The sequence below is a fragment of the Panulirus ornatus genome, chromosome 17 (genome assembly GCF_036320965.1).
Source record: "Panulirus ornatus isolate Po-2019 chromosome 17, ASM3632096v1, whole genome shotgun sequence".
Classification (NCBI taxonomy): domain Eukaryota; kingdom Metazoa; phylum Arthropoda; class Malacostraca; order Decapoda; family Palinuridae; genus Panulirus; species Panulirus ornatus.
Window position 1 is genome coordinate 35,763,565 of NC_092240.1, and position 22,693 is coordinate 35,786,257.

Sequence of the window (22,693 nt, forward strand, 5' to 3'; positions counted from 1 at the left end):
TGATGTGAGAAGGAGATGGAGTGAGTCTCTTGAAGGTTTGTTGAATGTGTTTGATAACAGAGTAGTAGATATAAGGTGTTTAGGGCGAGGTGGTGTGCAAAGTGAGAGGGTTAGGGAAAATGACTTGGTAAACAGAGAAGAGGTAGTAAAAGCTTTGTGGAAGATGAAAGCCGGCAAGACAGTGGGTTTGGATGGTACTGCAATGGAATTTGTTAAAAAAGGGGGTGAGTGTGTTGATGACTGGTTGGTAAGGTAAATTAATGTATGTATATCTCATGGTGAGGTCCCTGAGGACTGGCGGAATGCTTGCATAGTGCCACTGTACAAAGGCAAAGGGGATGAGAGTGAATGCTCAAATTACAGAGGTATAAGTTTGTTGAGTGTTCCTGGGAAATTATATGGGAGGGTATTGATTGAGAGGGTGAAGGCATGTACAGAGAGCATCAGATTGGGGAAGAGCAGTGCGGTTCCAGAAGTGGTAGAGGGAGGATGTGTGGATCAGGTGTTTGCTTTGAAAAATGGATGTGAGAAATACTTAGAAAAAAGCAAATGGATTTGTATGTAGCACTTATGGATCTGGAGAAGGCATATGATAGAGTTGATAGAGATGCTCTGTGGAAGGTATTAAGAATATATGGTGTAGGAGGCAAGTTGTTAGAAGCAGTGAAAAGTTTTTATCGAGGATGTAAGGCATGTGTATGTGTAGGAAGAGAGGAAAGTGATTGGTTCTCAGTGAATATTGGTTTGCGACAGGGGTGCGTGATGTCACCATGGTTGTTTAATTTGTTTACTGATGGGGTTGTTAGGGAGGTGAATGCAAGAGTTTTGGAAAGAGGGGCAAGTATGCAGTCTGTTGTGGATGAGAGAGCTTGGGAAGTGTCAGTTGTTGTTCACTGATGATACAGCACTGGTGGCTGATTCAGGTGAGAAACTGCAGAAGCTGGTGACTGAGTTTGGTAAAGTGTGAGAAAGAAGAAAGCTGAGAGTAAATGTGAAAAAGAGCAAGGTTATTAGGTACAGTAGGGTTGAGGGACAAGTCAATTGGGAGGTAAGTTTGAATGGAGTAAAACTGGAGGAAGTGAAGTGTTTTAGATATCTGGAAGTGGATTTGGCAGCGGATGGAACCATGGAAGCGGAAGTGAATTATAGGGTGGGGGAAGCGGTGAAAATTCTGGGAGCGTTGAAGAATGTGTGGAAGTCGAGAACATTACCTCGGAAAGCAAAAATGGGTATGTTTGAAGGAATAGTTGTTCCAACAATGTTATATAGTTGCAAGGCGTGGGCTACAGATAGAGCTGTGCGGAGGAGGGTGGATGTGCTGGAAATGAGATGTTTGAGGACAATATGTGGTGTGAGGTGGTTTGATCAAGTAAGTAATGAAAGGGTAAAAGAGATGTGTGGTAATAAAAAGAGTGTGGTTGAGAGAGCAGAAGAGGGTGTATTGAAATGGTTTGGTCACATGGAGAGAATGAGTGAGGAAAGATTGACAAAGAGGATATATGTGACAGAGGTGGAGGGAATGAGGAGAAGAGGGAGACCAAATTTGAGGTGGAAAGATGGAGTGAAAAAGATTTTGAGTGATTGGGGCCTGAACATTAAGGAGGGTGAAAGGCATGCAAGGAATAGAGTGAATTGGAACAATGTGGTATACCGGGTTCGATGTGCTGTCAATGGATTCAACCAGGGCATTTGAAGCATCTGGGGTAAGCCATGGAAAGTTCTGTGGGGCCTGGATGTGGAAAGGGAGCTGTGGTTTTGGTGCATTATACACGACAGCTAGAGACTGAATGTGAATGAATGTGGCCTTTGTTGTCTTTTCCTAGTGCTACTTCACACATATGAGGGGGGAGGGGGGCGACAGGAATGAATAAGGGAAGACAGCATGAATTATGTTGATGTGTATATATGGTTTTTTTTTTTTTCCGGTCTCCCGCGTTTGCGAGGTAGCGCAAGGAAACAGACGAAAGAAATGGCCCAACCCACCCCCATACACATGTATATACATACATCCACACATGCAAATATACATACCTACACAGCTTTCCATGGTTTACCCCAGACGCTTCACATGCCCTGATTCAATCCACTGACAGCACGTCAACCCCGGTATACCACATCGCTCCAATTCACTCTATTCCTTGCCCTCCTTTCACCCTCCTGCATGTTCAGGCCCCGATCACACAAAATCTTTTTCACTCCATCTTTCCACCTCCAATTTGGTCTCCCTCTTCTCCTCGTTCCCTCCACCTCCAACACATATATCCTCTTGGTCAATCTTTCCTCACTCATTCTCTCCATGTGCCCAAACCATTTCAAAACACCCTCTTCTGCTCTCTCAACCACGCTCTTTTTATTTCCACACATCTCTCTTACCCTTACGTTACTTACTCGATCAAACCACCTCACACCACACATTGTCCTCAAACATCTCATTTCCAGCACATCCATCCTCCTGCGCACAACTCTATCCACAGCCCACGCCTCGCAACCATACAACATTGTTGGAACCACTATTCCTTCAAACATACCCATTTTTGCTTTCTGAGATAATGTTCTCGACTTCCACACATTCTTCAAGGCTCCCAGAATTTTCGCCTCCTCCCCCACCCTATGATCCACTTCCGCTTCCATGGTTCCATCCGCTGCCAGATCCACTCCCAGATATCTAAAACACTTCACTTCCTCCAGTTTTTCTCCATTCAAACTCACCTCCCAATTGACCTCCCAATATATGTATGTGTGTGTATATATATGTATACGTTGAGATGTACAGGTATGTAAATGTACATGTGTGTACGTGTATGTATATACATGTGCATATGGGTGGGTTGGGCCATTCTTTCGTCTGTTTCCTTGCGCTACCTCGCTAACGCGGGAGACAGTGACAAATTATAATAATAATAATAATAATAATAATAATAATAATAATAATAATAATGTTTTGGAATGAAGTAGATAAAGTGCATAAGACAAGGGAACTAATGGGAACATCAGTGAAGGGGGCTAATGGGGAGGTGATAAGAAGTAGGGGTGATGTGAGAAGGAGATGAAGTGAGTATTTTGAAGGTTTGTTGAATGTGTTTGATGATAGAGTGGCAGATATAGGGTGTTTTGGTTGAAGTGGTGTGAAAAAAAAAGGGTTAGGGAGAATGATTTAGTAAACAGAGAAGAGGTAGTAAAAGCTTTGTTGAAGATGAAAGCTGGCAAGGCAGTGGGTTTGGATGGTATTGCAGTGGAATTTATCAAAAAAGGGGGTGACTGTATTGGTAAGGATATTTAATGTATGTATGACCCATGGTGAGGTGCCTGAGGATTGGCTGAATGATTCCATTGTGCCATTGTGAAAATGCAACGGGGATAAAGTTGAGTGCTCAAATTACAGAGGTATCAGTTTGTTGAGTATTCCTGGGAAATTATATGGGAGGGCATTGACTGGGAGGGTGAAGGCATGTACAAACCATCAGACTGGGGAAGAGCAGTGTGGTTTCAGAAGTGGTAGAGGATGTGTGGATCAGGTGTTTGCTTTGAAGAATGTATGTGAGAAATACTTAGAAAAGCAAATGGATTTGTATGTAGCATTTATGGATCTAGAGAAGGCATATGATAGAGTTGATAGAGATGTTCTGTGGAAGGTATTAAGAATATATGGTGTGGGAGGCAAGTTGTTAGAAGCAGTGAAAAGTTTTTATTGAGGATGTAAGGCGTGTGTACGTGTATGAAGAGAGGAAAGTGATTGGTTCTCAGTGAATGTAGGTTTGCGGCAGGGGTGTGTGATGTCTCCATGGTTGTTTAATTTGTTTATGGATGGGGTTGTTAGGGAGGTGAATGCAAGAGTTTTGGAAAGAGGGGCAAGTATGCAGTCTGTTGTGGATGAGAGAGCTTGGGAGGTGAGTCAGTTGTTGTTCACTGATGATACAGCGCTAGTGGCTGATTCAGGTGAGAAACTGCAGAAGCTGGTGAATGAGTTTGGTAAAGTGTGTGAAAGAAGAAAGTTGAGAGTAAATGTGAATACGAGCAAGGTTATTAGGTACAGTAGGGTTGAGGGTCAAGTCAATTGGGAGGTAAGTTTGAATGGAGCAAAACTGGAGGATGTGAAGTGTTTTAAATATCTAGGAGTGGATTTGGCAGCGGATGGAACCATGGAAGCGGAAGTGAATTATAGGGTGGGGGAAGGGGCGAAAATTCTGGGAGCGTTGAAGACTGTGTGGAAGTCGAGAACATTATCTCGGAAAGCAAAAATGGGTATGAAGGAATAGTGGTTCCAACAATGTTATATGGTTGCGAGGCGTGGGCTATGGATAGAGTTCAGCGGAGGAGGGTGGATGTGCTGGAAATGAGATGTTTGAGGACAATATGTGGTGTGAGGTGGTTTGATCGAGTAAGTAATGTAAGGGTAAGAGAGATGTGTGGAAATAAAAAGAGTGTGGGTGAGAGAGCAGAAGAGGGTGTTTTGAAATGCTTTGGTCACATGGAGAGAATGAGTGAGGAAAGACTGACCAAGAGGATACATGTGTCAGAGGTGGAGGGAATGAGGAGAAGTGGGAGACCAAATTGGAGTTGGAAAGATGGAGTGAAAAAGATTTTGAGTGATTGGGGCCTGAAAATGCAGGAGGGTGAAAGGCATGCAAGGAATAGAGTGAATTGGAATGATGTGGTACACCGGGGTCGACGTGCTGTCAATGGACTGAACCAGGGCATGTGAAGCATCTGGGGTAAACCATGGAAAGTTCTGTGGGGCCTGGATGTGGAAAGGGAGCTGTGGTTTCGGTGCATTATTATATGACAGCTAGAGACCGAGTGTGAATGAATGTGGCCTTTGTTGTCTTTTCCTAACGCTACCTCGCACACATGAGGGGGGAGGGGGTTGTTATTTCATGTGTGGCGAGGTGGCGATGGGAATGAATCAAGGCAGACAGTATGAATTATGTACATGTGTATATATGTATATGTCTGTGTGTGTATATATATGTATACATTGAGATGTATAGGTATGTATATTTGTGTGTGTGGACGTGTATGTATATTCATGTGTATGTGGGTGGGTTGGGCCATTCTTTCGTCTGTTTCCTTGCGCTACCTCGCTAATGCGGGAGATAGCAACAAAGCAAAATATATAAATATAATATATAAATATTCTCTCTTTTTTTATTTTCCAAAGGAAGGAACAGAGAAGGGGGCCAGATAAGGATATTCCCTCAAAGGCCCAGTCCTCTGTTCTTAACGCTACCTCGCTAACGTGGGAAATGGCGAATAGTATGAAAAAAATTATATATATCTATTTACTTATTATAATTTGGTATAATAAATACGTTGGTAAACAGAGAAGAGGTAGTGAAAGTTTTGCAGAAGATGAAAGCCAGCAAGGCAATGGGTTTGTATGGTATTGAAGTGGAATTTATTAAAAAAAGGGGGAGACTGTGTAGTTGACTGGTTGGTGAGGATATTCAATGTATGTAAGGTTTATGGTGAAGTGCCTGAGGATTGGTGAAATGCATGCATAGCACCATTGTACAAAGGCAAAGGGGATGAAGGTGAGTGTTCAAATTACAGAGGTTTAACTTTGTTGAGTATTCCTGTGAAATTTTACGGGAGGTATTCATTGAGAAGGTCAAGGCATGAAGAGAGCATCAGATTGGGTAGAAGTGTGGTTTCAGAAGTGGTAGAGGATGTGTGGATCAGGTGTTTGCTTTGGAGAATGTATGTGAGAAGTACTTAGAAAATCATATGGATTTGTATGTAGCATTTATGGATCTGGAGAAGGCATATGATAGAGTTGATAGAGATGCTCTGTGGAAGATATTCAGAGTATATGGTGTGGCAGGTAAGTTGCTAGAAGCAGTGAAAGGTTTTTATCGAGGATGTAAGGCATGTGTACGAGTAGGAAGAGAGGGAAGTGAGTGGTTCCCAGTGAATGTCAGCTTGTGGCAGGGGTGTGTGATGTCTCCATGGTTGTTTAATTTGTTTATGGATGGGGTTGTTAGGGAGGCAAATGCAAGAGTTTTGGAGAGAGGGGCAAGTATGCGGTATGTTGTGGATGAGAGGGTTTGAGAAGCAAGTCAGTTGTTGTTCGCTGATGATACAGTGCTGGTGGCTGATTCGGGTGAAAAACTGCAGAAGCTGGTGACTGAGTTTGGTAAAGTGTGTGAAAGAAGAAAGCTGAGAGTAAATGTGAATAAGAGCAAGGTTATTAGGTACAGTAGGGTTGAGGGACAAGTCAATTGGGAGGTAAGTTTGAATAGAGAAAAACTGGATGAAGTGAAGTGTTTTAGATATCTGGGAGTGGTTTTGGCACCGGATGGAACCATGGAAGCAGAAGTGAGTCATGGGATGGGGGAGGTGGCAAAGGTTCTGGGAGCATTGAAGAATGTGTGGAAGGCGATAACGTTATGTCGGAGAGCAAAAATGGGTATGTTTGAAGGAAAAGTGGTTTCAACAATATTATATGGTTGTGAGGCATGGGTGATAGATAGGGTTGTGTGAAGGAGGGTGGACGTGTTGGAAATGAGATGTATGAGTTCAATATGTGGTGAGGTGGTTTGATCAAGTAAGTGATCAAAGGGTAAGAGAGATGTGTAGTAGTAAAAAGGGTGTGGTTGAGAGAGCAGAAGAGGGTATATTGAAATGGTTTGGTCACATGGAGAGAATGAGTGAGGAAAGATCGACAAAGAGAATATATGTGTCAGAGGTGGAGGGAACAAGGAGAAGTGGGAGACCAAATTGGAGGTGGAAGGATGGAGTAAAAAAAGATTTCAAGCGATTGGGGCTTGAACATACAGGAGGGTGAAAGGCATGCAAGGAATAGAGTGAATTGGAACGATGTGGTATACCGGGGTCGATGTGCTGTCAATGGATTGAACCAGGGCATGCGAAGCATCTGGGGTAAACTATGGAGAGCTTTGTGGGGCCTGTATGTGAAAAGGGAGATGTTTTTTCGGTGCATTACACATGACAGCTAGAGACTGAGTATGAACGAATGTGGCCTTTGTTGTCTTTTCCTGTCATTACCTCGCATGCACGTGGGGGAGGGGGATATCATTTCATGTGTGGCGGGATGGCGGCAGGAATGGAAGAAGATAGCATGTATGAATATGTACATGTGTATATAGGTATATGTCTCTGTATGTGTATGTATGTATACATTGAAATGTATAGGTATGTATATGTGCGTGTGTGGGAGTTTATGTGTATACATGTGTATGTGGGTGGGTTGGGCAATTCTTTCATATGTTTACTTGTGCTACCTTGCTAATGCGGGAGACAGCGTCAAAGTATAATGAAATAAATAAAAATAAATATATTATATATCTTGCAAGGAAGCATATAAGCAACAGCATAATAAGATACTTATGGAACTAAGAGAGGAATTCTGATCTCATAACCAAGCTGACAGGAGCTGATAAATTTGTGTATGTGATGAAATTCTAAGAAATTCTATGACAGTTTTGGCTTTCTGAGAACCAGTGATAAGGTGATGTCAGGTACAGGGTGGTCATTGAATGACCACATGGTCACTGAATGACCAAGACTGTGAACCCTGTTTTTTGAACAAGAACTTTGGCAATTCATACCACATGAAAAGGTGAATGGAGGAGAGGTCCGTCAACAGGTTGATAAGGGCAGGAAGGAACCCTAACAGGATAATTGCAAGAGCTAATTCAAGCGTGTAAGTCACAAAACATGAGGGGAGAAATGACCAAAATATTGGGCATATAAATGTGTGTATATGCCAAGATGACATGTGTAACTCCCTATAATGACATATAGGTGACAAAATTGCACAATATCTTTTCGAGCAGTGGCAATCTGCTTAATGTGACTCCCTTTTAGACACTTCCTAAAGGCAACCAACACAATCAATGGTGGGAAAAATCAGTCATCTACACTTAAATGTCTAAATGTAAACACGATTCAAGGATTAATTATTGCCATATTGTGGCAATACAACATAATGAATTACCTGCATAGTATTTGTGAAAAATAATTAACTTTAAAATAATTTTTGTGAATGAAAATCATGCTAAAGCATACAAAAAACAATACAACATAACTACTAATAAGGTGCTGTACCTGTATATCTGCAGTATCATTTTCTTGCAAGACTAGCCGCTTATTAGTGAGTCCACCTGCACTCCAGTTCAGTGCCAAAACAAGGGGGCATTCCAAGTCTCCAAGTCGTCTAAGTTTTGCTGTTAGTAAAGAAAGCGTGAAAAAAGCATTATTATATATTGGGTTATATCGTGAACAAAATGTGACATATTTTTCAAAATATGGAAATAACCAAAGCTGATATCATTATTTTGTTCCCCGTCATTTATTTTAGAGAGCATCTTTCTAGGTCATGAGGTCTGCTTGATCTGAGACATTAATACGACAGTGGCCAAAGCTGTTCATGCCAAATCAAAGAGCACCTTGCCATCACTCCCTGTAAGTGGGGATGGATTTGGATTCCTAGAGTTATAAATATATCTGTGCATTCTAAAATTCATATCAAACTGAAACATCTGCAAGGAAAGGTATGATTAGCTTTGAATTTCTTCATCAGATTTGCTAAGATTTTGATAGTTTATGACAAACCCTATAAATGTATTTCAAACAACTGGTTGCAATATGGGAAAGACATGAGGCAAGGGATATTTCAGAAGAAGGTCTTAGCAGATGACCAGAGAGGAGGATCTTTGAGGTTGACCAGAAACTGGATGCAATGTAAGCATTTCGTGTTTGGAGAGGTATGAATATAGAAATTGGTTTCACTTAACAACTAAGTGTGTAAAGGAAAAAGTTATGTAGCAATTATATACTGTGTCAACAGAGGTTTCAGTCATCTCAGGATGAAGCACTGTTCACATATCTGAGATTCTCCTTCTTCCAACTCTCTCTTAGTTAAAACAGTCATCTGTCTTCAATCATCCCTGACTGAGATGTTACTACTTTCTCTGTTCTATGTGTATCATTTGACCACTGCTTCCATGAACTTTCTTTATGGTACACCCACTAAGGCCTGGATTCATGGCATGCTACCAACTGCTGCTTCCCAAAGATTCTGTTTGCAGACCAGTCACACGAGAGTATAATATTTCTAAATATATTGACGTTATTTTCCAGTGATAATGTGCCTGTGTACAGTATGTAATAAGTGTAAAGTGTGAAACTATGTTCAAAGAAACTTCAATATCCTAACCACACATACTAGCTAATCTTCCTTATCACTCATATTTAGCATGGTGTTATATTTCTAAGCGTGTAAATATCATTAACCATCATATGCTGCAGCTGCATGTGAAATAAGAGTAGACAAAGAACTAACTGGAAAAGAAAAAACAAACAAATTCACCCTATCCTCAATTCATACTGGGATCTATCAGACATGTCAAGCACATACCTATACACCCTTCACTAAACAATGGACCAGGCCAACACAATGGTATTTAATACAATTCTTACAACTATTATCAATTCTAAATGTAAATCTGTCAGTTCTGAATATTCCTGTAATGTGCCTGGGAAGATAGAAATTGATACCAGTATCACAGTGTAAGGGTGAGTGCCTGTTAAATGGTGGAAATTAAAGGTTTGTATTAAAAATTATGGAAATTTATCTAGGAATTTTCAAAGGAATGCAATGCCAACATAATGCTGTTATATCACCAATGCATAGGGACTCCACAGTGTTTTGTCATCCCTGTGTATCTCAGGTTGTATCAATAATAAAGGTACATTTCTGTTGTATATACGTTTGTTATATGAAGTGACATTAAGTAATTACATTACATGTAACTTTAGTTATATTACAAACTGAAATGTAGCCCTCACAAGCAAGCATCTTAATCACAATGATCACTCCCAAAAATGTCAGATATCCCACAGCAGAATCATTCTCCCACAAGAACGACAGCACACAAACATCCTCTGTATGTATGAAGAATGTAATATCAAAGGTACATGCAATGTGGTGTAATTATGTAATGTCATATGATAAATGTATATGCAATAAAATCAATCCTGTACTAGAGACATTCCAAGACATTACAAGCGAATAACAAGAAATTGTGGACATCAAATTCTAATGATAAACTAACTTGGCAAACTGTACAACAGCAGCTTCATAGTAAAAAAAAAATTCTCATCAAACACTTGTATCATTTGTGTCCCATGACATATCTTAAAACCTCTTAACCACTCTTCAGAATATTAAAACTGGTGTTGTATTTGCATTTCATCAAGGAACTTGGCTTAGAGATAGCTACCCCCCCTCCTACACTTACACTTAATGCAAAATTTCATGCTTATTCATATATAAGGGAATATCACTGTCTACAAAACACATTGATACTACTTTTTAAGTTTCGTGAGATCATACACTGCTTTAATTCCAACACTACAATCATCACTGAGCTTATTCATGGATTTGCCTTTTTTAAATTTCTGTAATAATTCATCTTTCCTTGGAAGTTGAAGTTAAATGAGCTTATGTTTTGCATTATGAGAATACTGAGCCTACTTACTGGTCATTCTATGGTCACTGTAAGCGTGTTCAAGGGCAAAATAAAAAAAAATGCAAGTCACCCCTTTCTTAAGTAATTCACTTGATATATATGATCCACTCCAGCTACTTTACCACATATCATCTTACATACGGCTTTCACCACCTCTACTCTTCACCAAACTACTCTCCATGACTCTCTCAATTCATGTATCACCCCGACTGAAAAACTCTACATCTGCCACCCAATCAGAATACATTCAACAGTCCTTCAAAATACTCACTCCATCTCCTCACTTAATCACTTAATCTTTTGCCCCCATTACTGATGTTTCCATTTGCTCTCTTGTTTTTTTCAAACAACTAAACTTCCAAAAAATCTTAATCTCCCTCAAGTTTACAAAGACATGCTCATCCTAACTCTTATTTGAACTCTTTTGCAACCTCCTGCTGCTTTTTTAAACTTCCCCATATCATCTGCACTCCTTCCCTGTAAACACTACCCACATCACTCTCTTTTATCTTTATACTGCAACTTTACTTCATCATATTACCACTCACTACCTTTTCTAATCTGTGTACCTCATGCATGCCACATTCATCTCTCACACATGCCAGCACAACTTCTCTAAATACCTCCTATTCCTTACTCACTCCACTAGCTTCATTTACTCTTACCTTTTACCATTCTGCACTCAACCTCTCTTTGTATTTCTTTACACAAGTCCCCTTTCCAAGCTGAATCACTCTCACTAATCTCTTCTCACCCATATGTTCCTTTTTTCCGAAAACCTCTACAAATTTTCACCCTCAACTCTACGAGGTAATGATCAGATATCCCACCAGATGCCCCTCTCAGCACATTCACATCTAAAGTCTCTCTTTTACATGCCTATCAATTAGTATGCAATTTAATAATACCTGCTAAGAGTCTTTTCTACCCACATACATATACTTGTGTATGACCCTTTTTTTAAACCAGATATTTCCAATCACTAGTCCTTTTACAGCACACAACTCCACAAGCTGTTCACCATTTCTATTCTCATTACTGAATAACCCATGCTCCCAAATTACACCCTCAACTGTCACATTACTTACCTTCCTATCTAAATCACCCATCCTAAATCTGGTGTCTTTCAACAAAACAGCTGACACTCTAACTCAGCTGCTCCAAAAGCACTTGCCTCTCAGGATCTTTATTCTTATGGCCACGTGCATAAGCACTGACAATCATCCATCTCTCACAATCCATTTTCATTTTTACCCATATCAGTCTATTTCTCACATTCTTATACTCTTTCACACACTCCCACAACTCCAGCTTCATCAGTAGTGCTACCCCTTCCCTAGCTCTTGTCCTATCACCAATGCCTGGCTTTACTCCAAAGACATTTCCAAACCTTCTTCCCCTTTACCCTTAAGTTTTGTTTCACTCAGAGCCAGAACATCCAGGTTTCTTTCCTCAAAGATACTACATATCTCTCCTTTCTTCTAATCTTGGTTAAAGCCACTTACATTTTGACAACCCAGCCTGAGCCTTTGAGGAGGATGAGCACTCCCTACTTGGCTCCTTCTTCTGTTCCATCTTTTAGAATCAGAAATATTCTCTTTTCTTAAGCCTGCCCCATTTAGTCACTTACAACACACAGGGAATATGGAGGTAAAATTCTTTCCTCCTATGCCCAAACAGCTTTAACATTTAAATAAAATGTTGTTTTGCAACATCTTTTGTGACTTGCATATAGGAATACAATCGAAGTAAGGAAACACCAATCACTTAGATATCGACTCTCACAGTACTGACATGTTTCATACTATATGCATGCCTATAAAAAAAATAACTTAAAAGTTATGATTAAGCAATGAATATCATTTACCTTTAACAGACTGTGCTGTATCATATGTTCTCTCATAAAGTGCAAACTTTTGTGGATTATCTACCACCTTAAATTTTCTGAGCAGTGCAACAATGACCTCCCTTGTCGTTGTTTTGCTGAAATATAAAAGGAGAATTACACAGAAAGCCTTTTCAAGTAACAGGTAATGGCACAATAGAAAAGTTCCAAGTTGAATTATGAACACTCGAAGACTGAGAATCCATCTAAAAATTTGTCACAAAACATATGATAGTGGTCTTAAAAAAAAAGACAAAGAAATGTATATAACTTACTGCATCTAAGATGGAAATGAATTTTTACAAGCATCTGTCAAGAATATCCAGTTATTAGTCGGCTACTGCTTCTTTTGTGCTGAGTGTCTGATACAAAAATGAATAAAAGGGAGTAAGAGTGAAGACATTAAATGTTGGGATGATTAAGCTCCCAACACAAAAATATAATGCAATCAAAATTCACTGACACATGTATGTATGGAGATGGATGACAACTGTTATGTTTGAGAAGCTTCTGAGTTTGTTCCCCTACTTCTCAAAACAGGGAAAGCACATACAGAGAGGAAGAATGAAAAGTTTATACGTCATGTGATACTGTACTATCACATGGGGCCATAACTGAGTATTTTGATTGTGGCCCAGACATTTAGTCTCTGAAAAGTCAAACTTTTAAAGGGACTATTAACATCTCTGACCCTGACTCTTATTCGTCTCTAAAAGGTCAAACTCTCAAGGGGATATCTACATCTTTATCTCTTGATGGGAACATATTGGTGCTTCAGTGCAACAGATATGGTCTCAATCTGTAGCTAATACAGCTAAAAACCGAGGAAAAAACTTATTTGGCCTTCAGCTATGTAAACTAAAAAGGATTTACCCTTGAAAAAAGTGGCCTTTTGCAACGGATACTTCTGATATACAACTACCTTGACAATTAATTTATAATTCTATATTGTAATACCTTGCTAAATGTAGTAAAGAGACAGAATTAGCTACATTCATTGGTTGTTATGAATACAGTAATAAAGTGAATGATGAAGAAGATGAGAAGAATGATTAGTGCTAAGAAATTTACAAAATCAATATGATTACATTTTCCATAAGAAACAATACATACCAGCAAAAAATATATGGAAAAAAGAAAACAGTGGAGAGAGAGAGAGCAAATCTGAGAGAGGATACCTGCAATTTGATGTAAGATATTGGGTATCAATGATGGGTGATATTAATGCAATGAGTAATGTGGCAGTTGAAGGCATAATCAGGGGCATGGAGCTTTTAGTACTATCAATGGAGATAGTGAATAACTTGTGGAGTTGTATGCGGGATAAAGTACTGGTGATTAGGAAAACGTGGTTTCAGAAGAGACATAAACATGTATACGCATGAGATTTTGAAAAATTGTAAGCAAGCAATATTGGATTACATATACATTGATAGGCATGCAAAAGAGACTTGTAGATGTGAATGTGCTGAGAGGGGCAGCTGGAGAGATGTCTGATCATTATGTTATGGAGGCAAGGGTGACGATCTGTAGAGGTTTTCAGAAAAGGGGAAACATTATGGGTGAGAAGAGAGTGATGGCACTATGTGAGCTTGGAAAAGAGACCTGTTATAATTCTATCTATTCATTATACTTAAGTGCCGTCTCCTGCATTAGCAAGGTAGCACAAGGAAACAGATGAAAGAATGGCCCAAACCACCCACATACACATGCACATACATAAATGCCCACACATGCACATATACATACCTATACATTCCAATGTATAAATACATATACATACACAGGCATATACATATATACACATGTACATATTCATACACGCTGCCTTTATCTATTCCTGTCACCACCCCGCCACACATGACCCCCCCCGCACAAAGTAGTGCTATGAAAAGACAAAAAAGGCCACATTTACTCACACTTAGCCTCTAGCTGTCATGTGCAATGCACCGAAACCACAGCTCCCTTCCCACATACAGACCCCACAAAACTTTCCATGGTTTACCCCAGATGCTTCAAATGCCCTGGGTTAATCCACTGACGCACATCCACCCTGGTATACCACATTGTCTCATTTCACTCTATTCCTTGCATGCCTCTCACCCTCCTGTATGTTCAGGCCCCGATCACTCAAAATCTTTTTCACTCCATCCTTCCACCTCCAATTTGGTCTCCTGCTTCTCCTCGTTCCCTCTACCTCTGACATATATATCATCTTTGTCAATCTTTCCTCACTCATTGTCTCCATAGGACCAAACCATTTCAACAAAACCTCTTATGCTCTCTCAACTACACTCTTTTCATTAACATACATCTCTCTTGCCCTTTCATTACTTACTCGATCAAACCACTTCACACCACATATTGTCCTCAAACATTTGATTTCCAACAAATCCACCCTCCTCTGCACAACCCTATCTATAGCCCATGCCTCGCAACTATATAACATTGTTGGAACCTCTATTCCTTCAAACATACCCATTTTTGCTCTCTGAGATAACATTCTTACCTTCCACACATTCTTCAATGCTCCCAGAACCTTCGCACCCTCCCCCACCAAGTGACTCACTTCCACTTCCATCCACTGCTAAATCCACTCCCAGATATCTAAAATACTTCACTTTCTCCAGTTTTTCTCCATTCAAACTTACCTCCCAATTAACTTGTCCCTCAACCCTATTGAACCTAATAACCCTGCTGTTATTCACATTTACTCTCAGCTTTCTTTTTTCAGACACTTTACCAAACTCAGTCACCAGCTTCTGCAGTTTCTCACCCAAATCAGCCACCAGTGCTGTATCATCAGTGAACAACAACTGACTCACTTTCCAAGCCCTCTCATACACAACAGACACAACATACTTGCCCCTTTCTCCAAAACTCTTGCATTCACCTCCCTAACCACCCCCATTCATAAACACAATAAACAACCATGGAAACATCATGCACCCCTGCTGCAAACCAACATTCACTGGGAACCAATCACTTTCCTCTCTTCCTACTTGTACACATGCCTTATATCCTTGGTAAAAACTTTTACTGCTTCTAGCAGCTTACCTCCCACACCATATACTCTTAATACCTTCCGCACAGTATCTCTATCAGCCCTATCATATGCCCTCTCCAAATCCATAAACGCTACATAAAAATATATCTATTTCTCTAAGTTTTCTCATATACATTCTTCAAAGCAAACACCTGATCCACACATCCTTTACCACTTCTGAAACCACACTGCTCTTCCCCAGTCTGATGCTCTGCACATGCCTTTACCCTCTCAATCAATACCCTCCCATATAATTCCCAAGAAAACTCAACAAACTTATACCTCTGTAATTTGAACATTCACCTTTATCCCCTTTGCCTTTGTACAATGGCACTATGCATGCATTCTGCCAATCCTCAGGCACTTCACCATGAACCATACATACATTCAATATCCTTACAAACCAATCAACACATAGTCACCCCCTTTTTTTCATAAATTCCACTGCAATACCATCCATACCCGCCGCCTTGCCGGATTTCATCTTCCGCAAAGCTTTCACTACCTCTTCTCTGTTTACTAAACCATTCTCTCTGACCCTCTCACTTTGCATACCAACTCAACCAAAACACCCTATATCTGCAACTCTATCATTTAACACATTCAAAATACTCACTCCATCTTCCCACTTCACCACTACCTGTTATTACCTTCCCATTAGCCCCTTCACCTATGTTCCCATTTGTTCTCTTGTCTTATGCACTTTATTTACCTTCCAAAATATATTTTTATTCTCCCTAAAATTTAATGATACTCTCACTCCAACTCTCATTTTCCCTCTTTTTAACCTCTTGCACCTTTCTTTTGACCTCCTGTGCTCTCTTTCATATATCTCCCAGTCATTTGCACTACTTCCCTGCAAATATTGTCCAAATGCCTCTCTCTTCTCTTTCACTAACAATCTTACTTCTTCATCCCACCACTCACTACCCTTTGTAATCTGCCCATCTCCCACCTTTCTCATGCCACAAGCATCTTTTGCACAAGCCATCACTGCTTCCCTAAATACATCTCATTCCTCCCCCACTCCCCTTACATTATTTGCTCTCACCTTTTGCCATTCTGCACTCAGTCTCTCCTGGTACTTCCTCACATAAGTCTACTTTCCAAGCTCAATTACTCTCACCACTCTCTTCACACCAACATTCTCTCTTCTTTTCTGAAAACCTCAAGAAATCTTCACCTTCGCCTCCACAAGATAATGATCAGACATCCCTCCAGCTGCCCCTCTCAGCACGTTAACATCCAAAAATCTCTCTTTCACACACCTATCAATTAACACGTAATCCAATAATATTCTCTCCTACTTACATATATCATATCTATTTATCTATTTATTTTGCTTTGTGGCTGTCTCCTGCATCAGCGAGGTAGCGCAAGGAAACAGACAAAAGAATGGCCCAACCCACCCACATACACTTGTATATACAGACACATCCACACATGCAAATATAGATACCTATACATCTCAATGTACACATATATATATATACACACACAGACATATACATATATACACATGTCCATAATTCATACTGTCTGCCTTTATTTATTCCCATCGCCACCTCGCCATACATGGAATAACAACCCCCTCCCCCCTCATGTGTGCGAGGTAGCGCTAGGAAAAGACATCAAAGGCCCCATTCGTTCACACTCAGTCTCTAGCTGTCATGTAATAATGCAACGAAACCACAGCTCCCTTTCCACATACAGGCCCCACACAACTTTCCATGGTTTACCCCAGATGCTTCACATGCCCTGGTTCAATCCACTGACAGCACATCGACCCTGGTATACCACATCGTTCCAATTCACTCTATTCCTTGCACTCCTTTAACCCTCCTGCATGTTCAGGCCCTGATCACTCAAAATCTTTTTCACTCCATCTTTCCACCTCTAATTTGGTCTCCCACTTCTCCTCGTTCCCTCCACCTCTGACACATATATCCTCTTGGTCAATCTTTCCTCACTCATTATCTCCATGTGGCCAAACCATTTCAAAACACCCTTTTCTGCTCTCTCAACCACGCTCTTTTTATTTCCACACATCTCTCTTACCCTTACATTACTTACTCGATCAAACCATCTCACACCACATATTGTCCTCAAACATCTCATTTCCAGCACATCCACCCTCCTCTGCACAACTCTATCCATAGCCCACGCCTTGCAGCCATACAACATTGTTGGAACCACTATTCCTTCAAACATACCCATTTTTGCTTTCCGAGATAATGTTCTCGACTTCCAAACATTCTTCAAGGCGCCCAGAATTTTTGCCCCCTCCCCCACCCTATGATCCACTTCCGCTTCCATGGTTCCATCCGCTGCCAGATCCACTCCCAGATATCTAAAACACTTTACTTCCTCCAGTTTTTCTCCATTCAAACTTACCTCCCAATTGCCTTGACCCTCAACCCTACTGTACCGAATAACCTTGCTCTTATTCACATTTACTCTTAACTTTCTTCTTTCACACACTTTACCAAACTCATTCACCAGCTTCAGCAGTTTCTCACCTGAATCAGCCACCAGCGCTGTATCATCAGCGAACAACAACTGACTCACTTCCCAAGCTTTCTCATCCACAACAGACTGCATACTTGCCCCTCTTTCCAAAACTCTTGCATTCACCTCCCTAACAACCCCATCCATAAACAAATTAAACAACCATGGAGACAACGCACACCCCTGCCGCAAGCCTACATTCACTGAAAACCAATCACTTTCGTCTTCCTACACGTACACATACGTATACTTCCATATATCTCTCTTGTTAAACCAGGTATTCCCAATCATCAGTCCTTTTTCAGCACAAATCTACAAGCTCTCCACCATTTCCATTTACAACACTGAATACCCCATGTACACCAATTATACCCTTAACTGCCACATTACTCACCTTTGCATTCAAATCACCCATCACTGTAACCCAGTCTTATGCATCAAAGTTGCTAACCCACTCACTCAGCTGCTCCCAAAACACTTGCCTCTCATGATCTTTCTTCTCATGGCCAGGTGCATAGGCACCAATAATCACCAATCTCTCTTCATCCACTTTCAGTTTTACCCATATCAATCTAGAGTTTACTTTCTCACACTCTGTCACATACTCCCACAACTCCTGCTTCAGGAGTAGTGTTACTCCTTCCTTTACTCTTGTTGTCTCACCAACCCCTAACTTTACTCCCAAGACATTCTAAACCACTCTTCCCCTTTATCCTTGAGCTTCATTTCACTCAGAGCCAAAACATCCAGGTTCCTTTCCTCATACATACTTCCTATCTCTCTTTTTTTCTCATCTTGGATGCATCCACTCACATTTAGACACCCCAATCTGAGCCCCCGAGGAGGATGAGTACTCCCAACATGACTCTTTCTTCTGTTTCCCCTTTTAGAAAGTTAAATACAAGAAGGGGAGTGTTTTTAGGCCCCTGCTCCCGCCTCCTTTAGTCACACTCTACGTCACACATGGAATATGTGGGAAGTAGTGTGTGCAAAATGGCAAAAGATGGGAGTAAATGAATAAGGACTCTAAAGTATTTAGGTGAGCAATGCTAGTATGTGCAAGAGATGTGTGTGTCATATATAAGGTGGGAGGTGAGCAGATTAGAAAGGGTAGTGTGTGGTGGAATGAAGAAGTTGCTAGTGAAAGAGAAAAGAGGAATATGCAAAAATTTACAGCAAGGGAGTGCAAATGACTGAGAGATGTATAAGAGAATGAGGTAGGAGGTAAATAGGAAGGTGCATGGATTGAAAAAGACTGTAAATCAGAGTTGGGGTGTGCAAGCATCAGTCAGCTTCAGGGAGATGAAGATGGTTTGGAAGGAGGTTAACAGTCTGTGAACAAGTGAACAAATGGAAATATCTGTGAAGAGGGCAATGGGGATAGTGAGAGTAGGTAGTGATGAAGTGTGGAGCAGATGGATTATTTCTAAAGATTGTTGAATATGTTTGATGATGGAGTGGCAGATGTAGGGTGTTTGGATTGGAGTGGTATGAGAAGTGAGAGAGTCAAGGAGAGTGGTCTAGTGAAGAAAGAAGTACATGTTGAAAGCCTTACTTAAGATGAAATGTGGCAAGGCAGCTGATATGGATGGCATTGCATCTGAATTTAAGAAAGGGACTGACTGTGCTGCTGACTGGTTATCTAGGATTTTCTATGTATGCATAGACCATGGTGAGGGGCCTGAGGACTAGCAAAATCCATGTATAATGCCACTGTATAAAGGTGAGTGATAAAACTACAGAGGTATAAGTCTGTTGAGTGTACTGTAAGTTGTATGAGAGAGTAGTGATTGAGGGAGTGAGGACATGTAAAGAGCATCAGATTGGGGAGGAGTGTGGTTTTACTGTGGTAGAAGTAAATGAAACAGGTATTTGCTTCAAAGAAAGTGTGTAAGAAACACTTACAGAAACATTAGGGGAGAAAGAATATTTACTACATATTCCCTGCTTGTCACAGGTGACTAAAAGGGGAGGGAGTGGGGACTGAAAATCCTCCCCTCCCATTTTGACTTTTCCAAAAATAAGGAACAGAGAAGGGAACCAAGTGAGGATATTACCTTTAAGGCTCAGTCCTCCGTTCTTAACACTACCTCGCTAATGCGGAAAATGGCGGATATGTATGAAAACATTAGGAATTGTATGTGGCATTTATGGATCTGGAGAAAGCATATGATAGAAATGATAGATAACCTTGTAGAAGGATTTTGAGATTATATGGTGTGAGAGGAAAGATGCTAGAAACAGTGATAAGTTTTCATCAAGGTTGTAAGGCATGTGTATGAGAAGGATGAGAGGAAAGTGAATGGGCCCAAGTGAAGGACTGTCTATAGCATGGCTATGTGATGTTACCATGGCTGTTCAATTTGTTTATGGATAGGGTGATAAGAGTGGTAAATGCAGCAGTCTTGGAGAGAGGGGCAAGTATGCAGTCTGTAGGGGATGAGGCACTGGTTGCAGATTTGAGTGACAAACTGCAGAAGCTGGTGAGTGACTTTGGAAGTGTGTGTGAAAGGAAAAAGTTGAGAATAAATGTGAATACATAAAAGATTATTTGGTTTAGCATAGTAAAGAAACAGGTTAGAAGGCTGAGTAAGTTTGAACAGAGAGAAACTGGAGAATGTGACACCTGAGAGTGGAAATGGTGGCAAATTGAACTATGGAAACAGGTTAGCCATACAGTTGGTGAGGAGGCAAACATTCTGGGAGCACTGAGGCATGTGTGGAAGTAAAGGGTGAAGATGTATATGTCTGAGGGTATGTATAGTAGCTCCAACAATGTTATATGAATGTGAGGTTATAGATGAGAATGTTTGGAGGACATGGATGTGTTGGAACTGAAATGTTTGAGGACAAAATGTGGTGTGAGGTGGTTCAATCTACTAAGTACTAAAAGGGAAAGAGAAAGGTGGGGTAATAAAAAGAATATAACTGAAAGAACTGAAAAGGATGTGCTGAAATGGTTTGGACATATGGGGAAAATGAGCAAGGAGAGGTTGACAAAGGGGATATACATGTCAGAGGTGGCAGGAACAAGAGTGGGGAGACCAAATTGGTGATGGAAGGATGGAGTGAAAAAGATTTTGAGTGATCAGGGCCTGAACATGCAAGAGGGTGAAAGGTGGAAATGGGATAGAGTGGAATGGTATACAGGGGTCAACCTGCTGTAAATGGACTGAACCATGGTATGTAATGCAGCCAGGAGAAACCATGGAAAGGTCTGCGGGGACTGCTTGTGGGTAGTGCTGTAGTTTCTGGGCATTATATATGACAGCTAGAAAATGGATGTGAGCGAATGCGGCCATTCATGTCTGCTCCTGGTGCTACCTTGCAAATGCAGGATAGTGATCAAGTATGAAAATATAACTTTTCTTTCTTTCATACCAATTGTCGATTCTCGCATTAGCAAGGTAGTACCAGGAACAGACGAAGAAAGGCCACATTCACTCATCCATTCTCTGGCTGTTATATGTAATGCACCGAAACCACAGCTCCCTATCGACATCAAGGCCCCATAAACTCATCCATGGTTTATCTTGGACGCTTCACATGCCCTAGTTCAGTCCACCGACATAACATCGACACCAGTGTACCAGTACACATAGTTTTTTTTTTTTTTCTCTCTCTCTCTCTCCCCTTACTTTTTTTCATACTTGACTGCCATTTCCCCACATTTGTGAGGTGGTGACATGCACATATGCATGCACACACACACACACACACTTACATGTGCATTACATATGACAGCTAGAGACCGAGTGTAAACCTTCCCCTCCTTGTATTTTAATTTCTAAAAAGGGAAACAAAAGGAGTCAAGTAAGAAGTGCTCATCCTCCTCAAAGGCTCAGAATGTGTGTGGATGTAACCAAGATGAGAAAAAAGGAGAGACAGGTAGCATGTTTGAGAAGAGAAACCTAAGTGTTCTGACTCTGAGTGAAATGAAGCTCAAGGGTAAAGAGGAAGGGTGGTGTGGGAAAGTCTTGGGAGTTAGGTCAGGGGTTGGTGAAAGGACAAGAGCTAAGGAAGGAGCAACACTACTCCTGAAGGAGGAGTTGTGGGAGTATGTGATAGCATGCAAGAAAGTAAATTCTACATTGATGTGGGTAAAACTGCGAGTGGATAGAGAGATGGGTGATTATTGATGTGTATGAAACTGGTCATGAGAAAAAAGATCATGAGGCACATGTTTTGAATGCAGGTGAGTGAGTGTGTCAGTAGCTTTGATGCATGAGACTGGGTTTTAGTGACGGGTGCTTTACATACAAAGGTGAGTAATGTTGCAGTTGAGGATATAATTGGTTTACATGGGGTATTCAGTGTTGTAAATGGAAATGATGTAGAGCTTGTGGATTTATGTGCAGAAAAAAGACTGGTGATTAGAAAAACAGATGTATTTGTATGAAGCATTCATGGATCTGGAGAAAGCATATGATAAGAGTTAATAGAAATGCTTTGTGGAAGGTTTTTAAGACTATATGGTGTGAGAGGTAAGTTGCTAGAAGCAGTGAAAAGTTTTTACCAAGGATGTAAGGCATGTGTACTACTTAAGTAGGAAGAGAGGAGAGTCATTGGTTCCCAGTGAATGTTGGTCTGTGGGTGTGTGATATCCCCATGGTTGTTTAATTTGTTCATGGATGAGGTGGTTAGAGAGGTAAATGCAAGAGTTTTGGAGAGAGGGGCGAGTATGCAGTCTGTTGGGGATGAAAGGGCCTGGGAAGTGTCAGTTGCTGTTTGCCAATGATACAACTCTAGTGGCTGATTCAT

At 40.7% G+C, this 22,693-nt stretch overlaps 1 protein-coding gene across 2 annotated transcripts in view; it reads right to left on the reverse strand.

The window, feature by feature from the left end:
- Window positions 1-22,693, reverse strand: part of LOC139754681 (uncharacterized) — a 422,992-nt gene that overhangs the window by 48,730 nt on the left and 351,569 nt on the right. For both annotated transcript variants that reach the window (XM_071672238.1, XM_071672237.1), the window contains exons 6-7: window positions 12,361-12,476; window positions 8,068-8,186 (exon numbers count right to left, since the gene is read on the reverse strand). In XM_071672238.1, coding sequence (XP_071528339.1) covers window positions 8,068-8,186; window positions 12,361-12,476 — 235 coding nt within the window. The remainder of the gene's footprint in view (window positions 1-8,067; window positions 8,187-12,360; window positions 12,477-22,693) is intronic.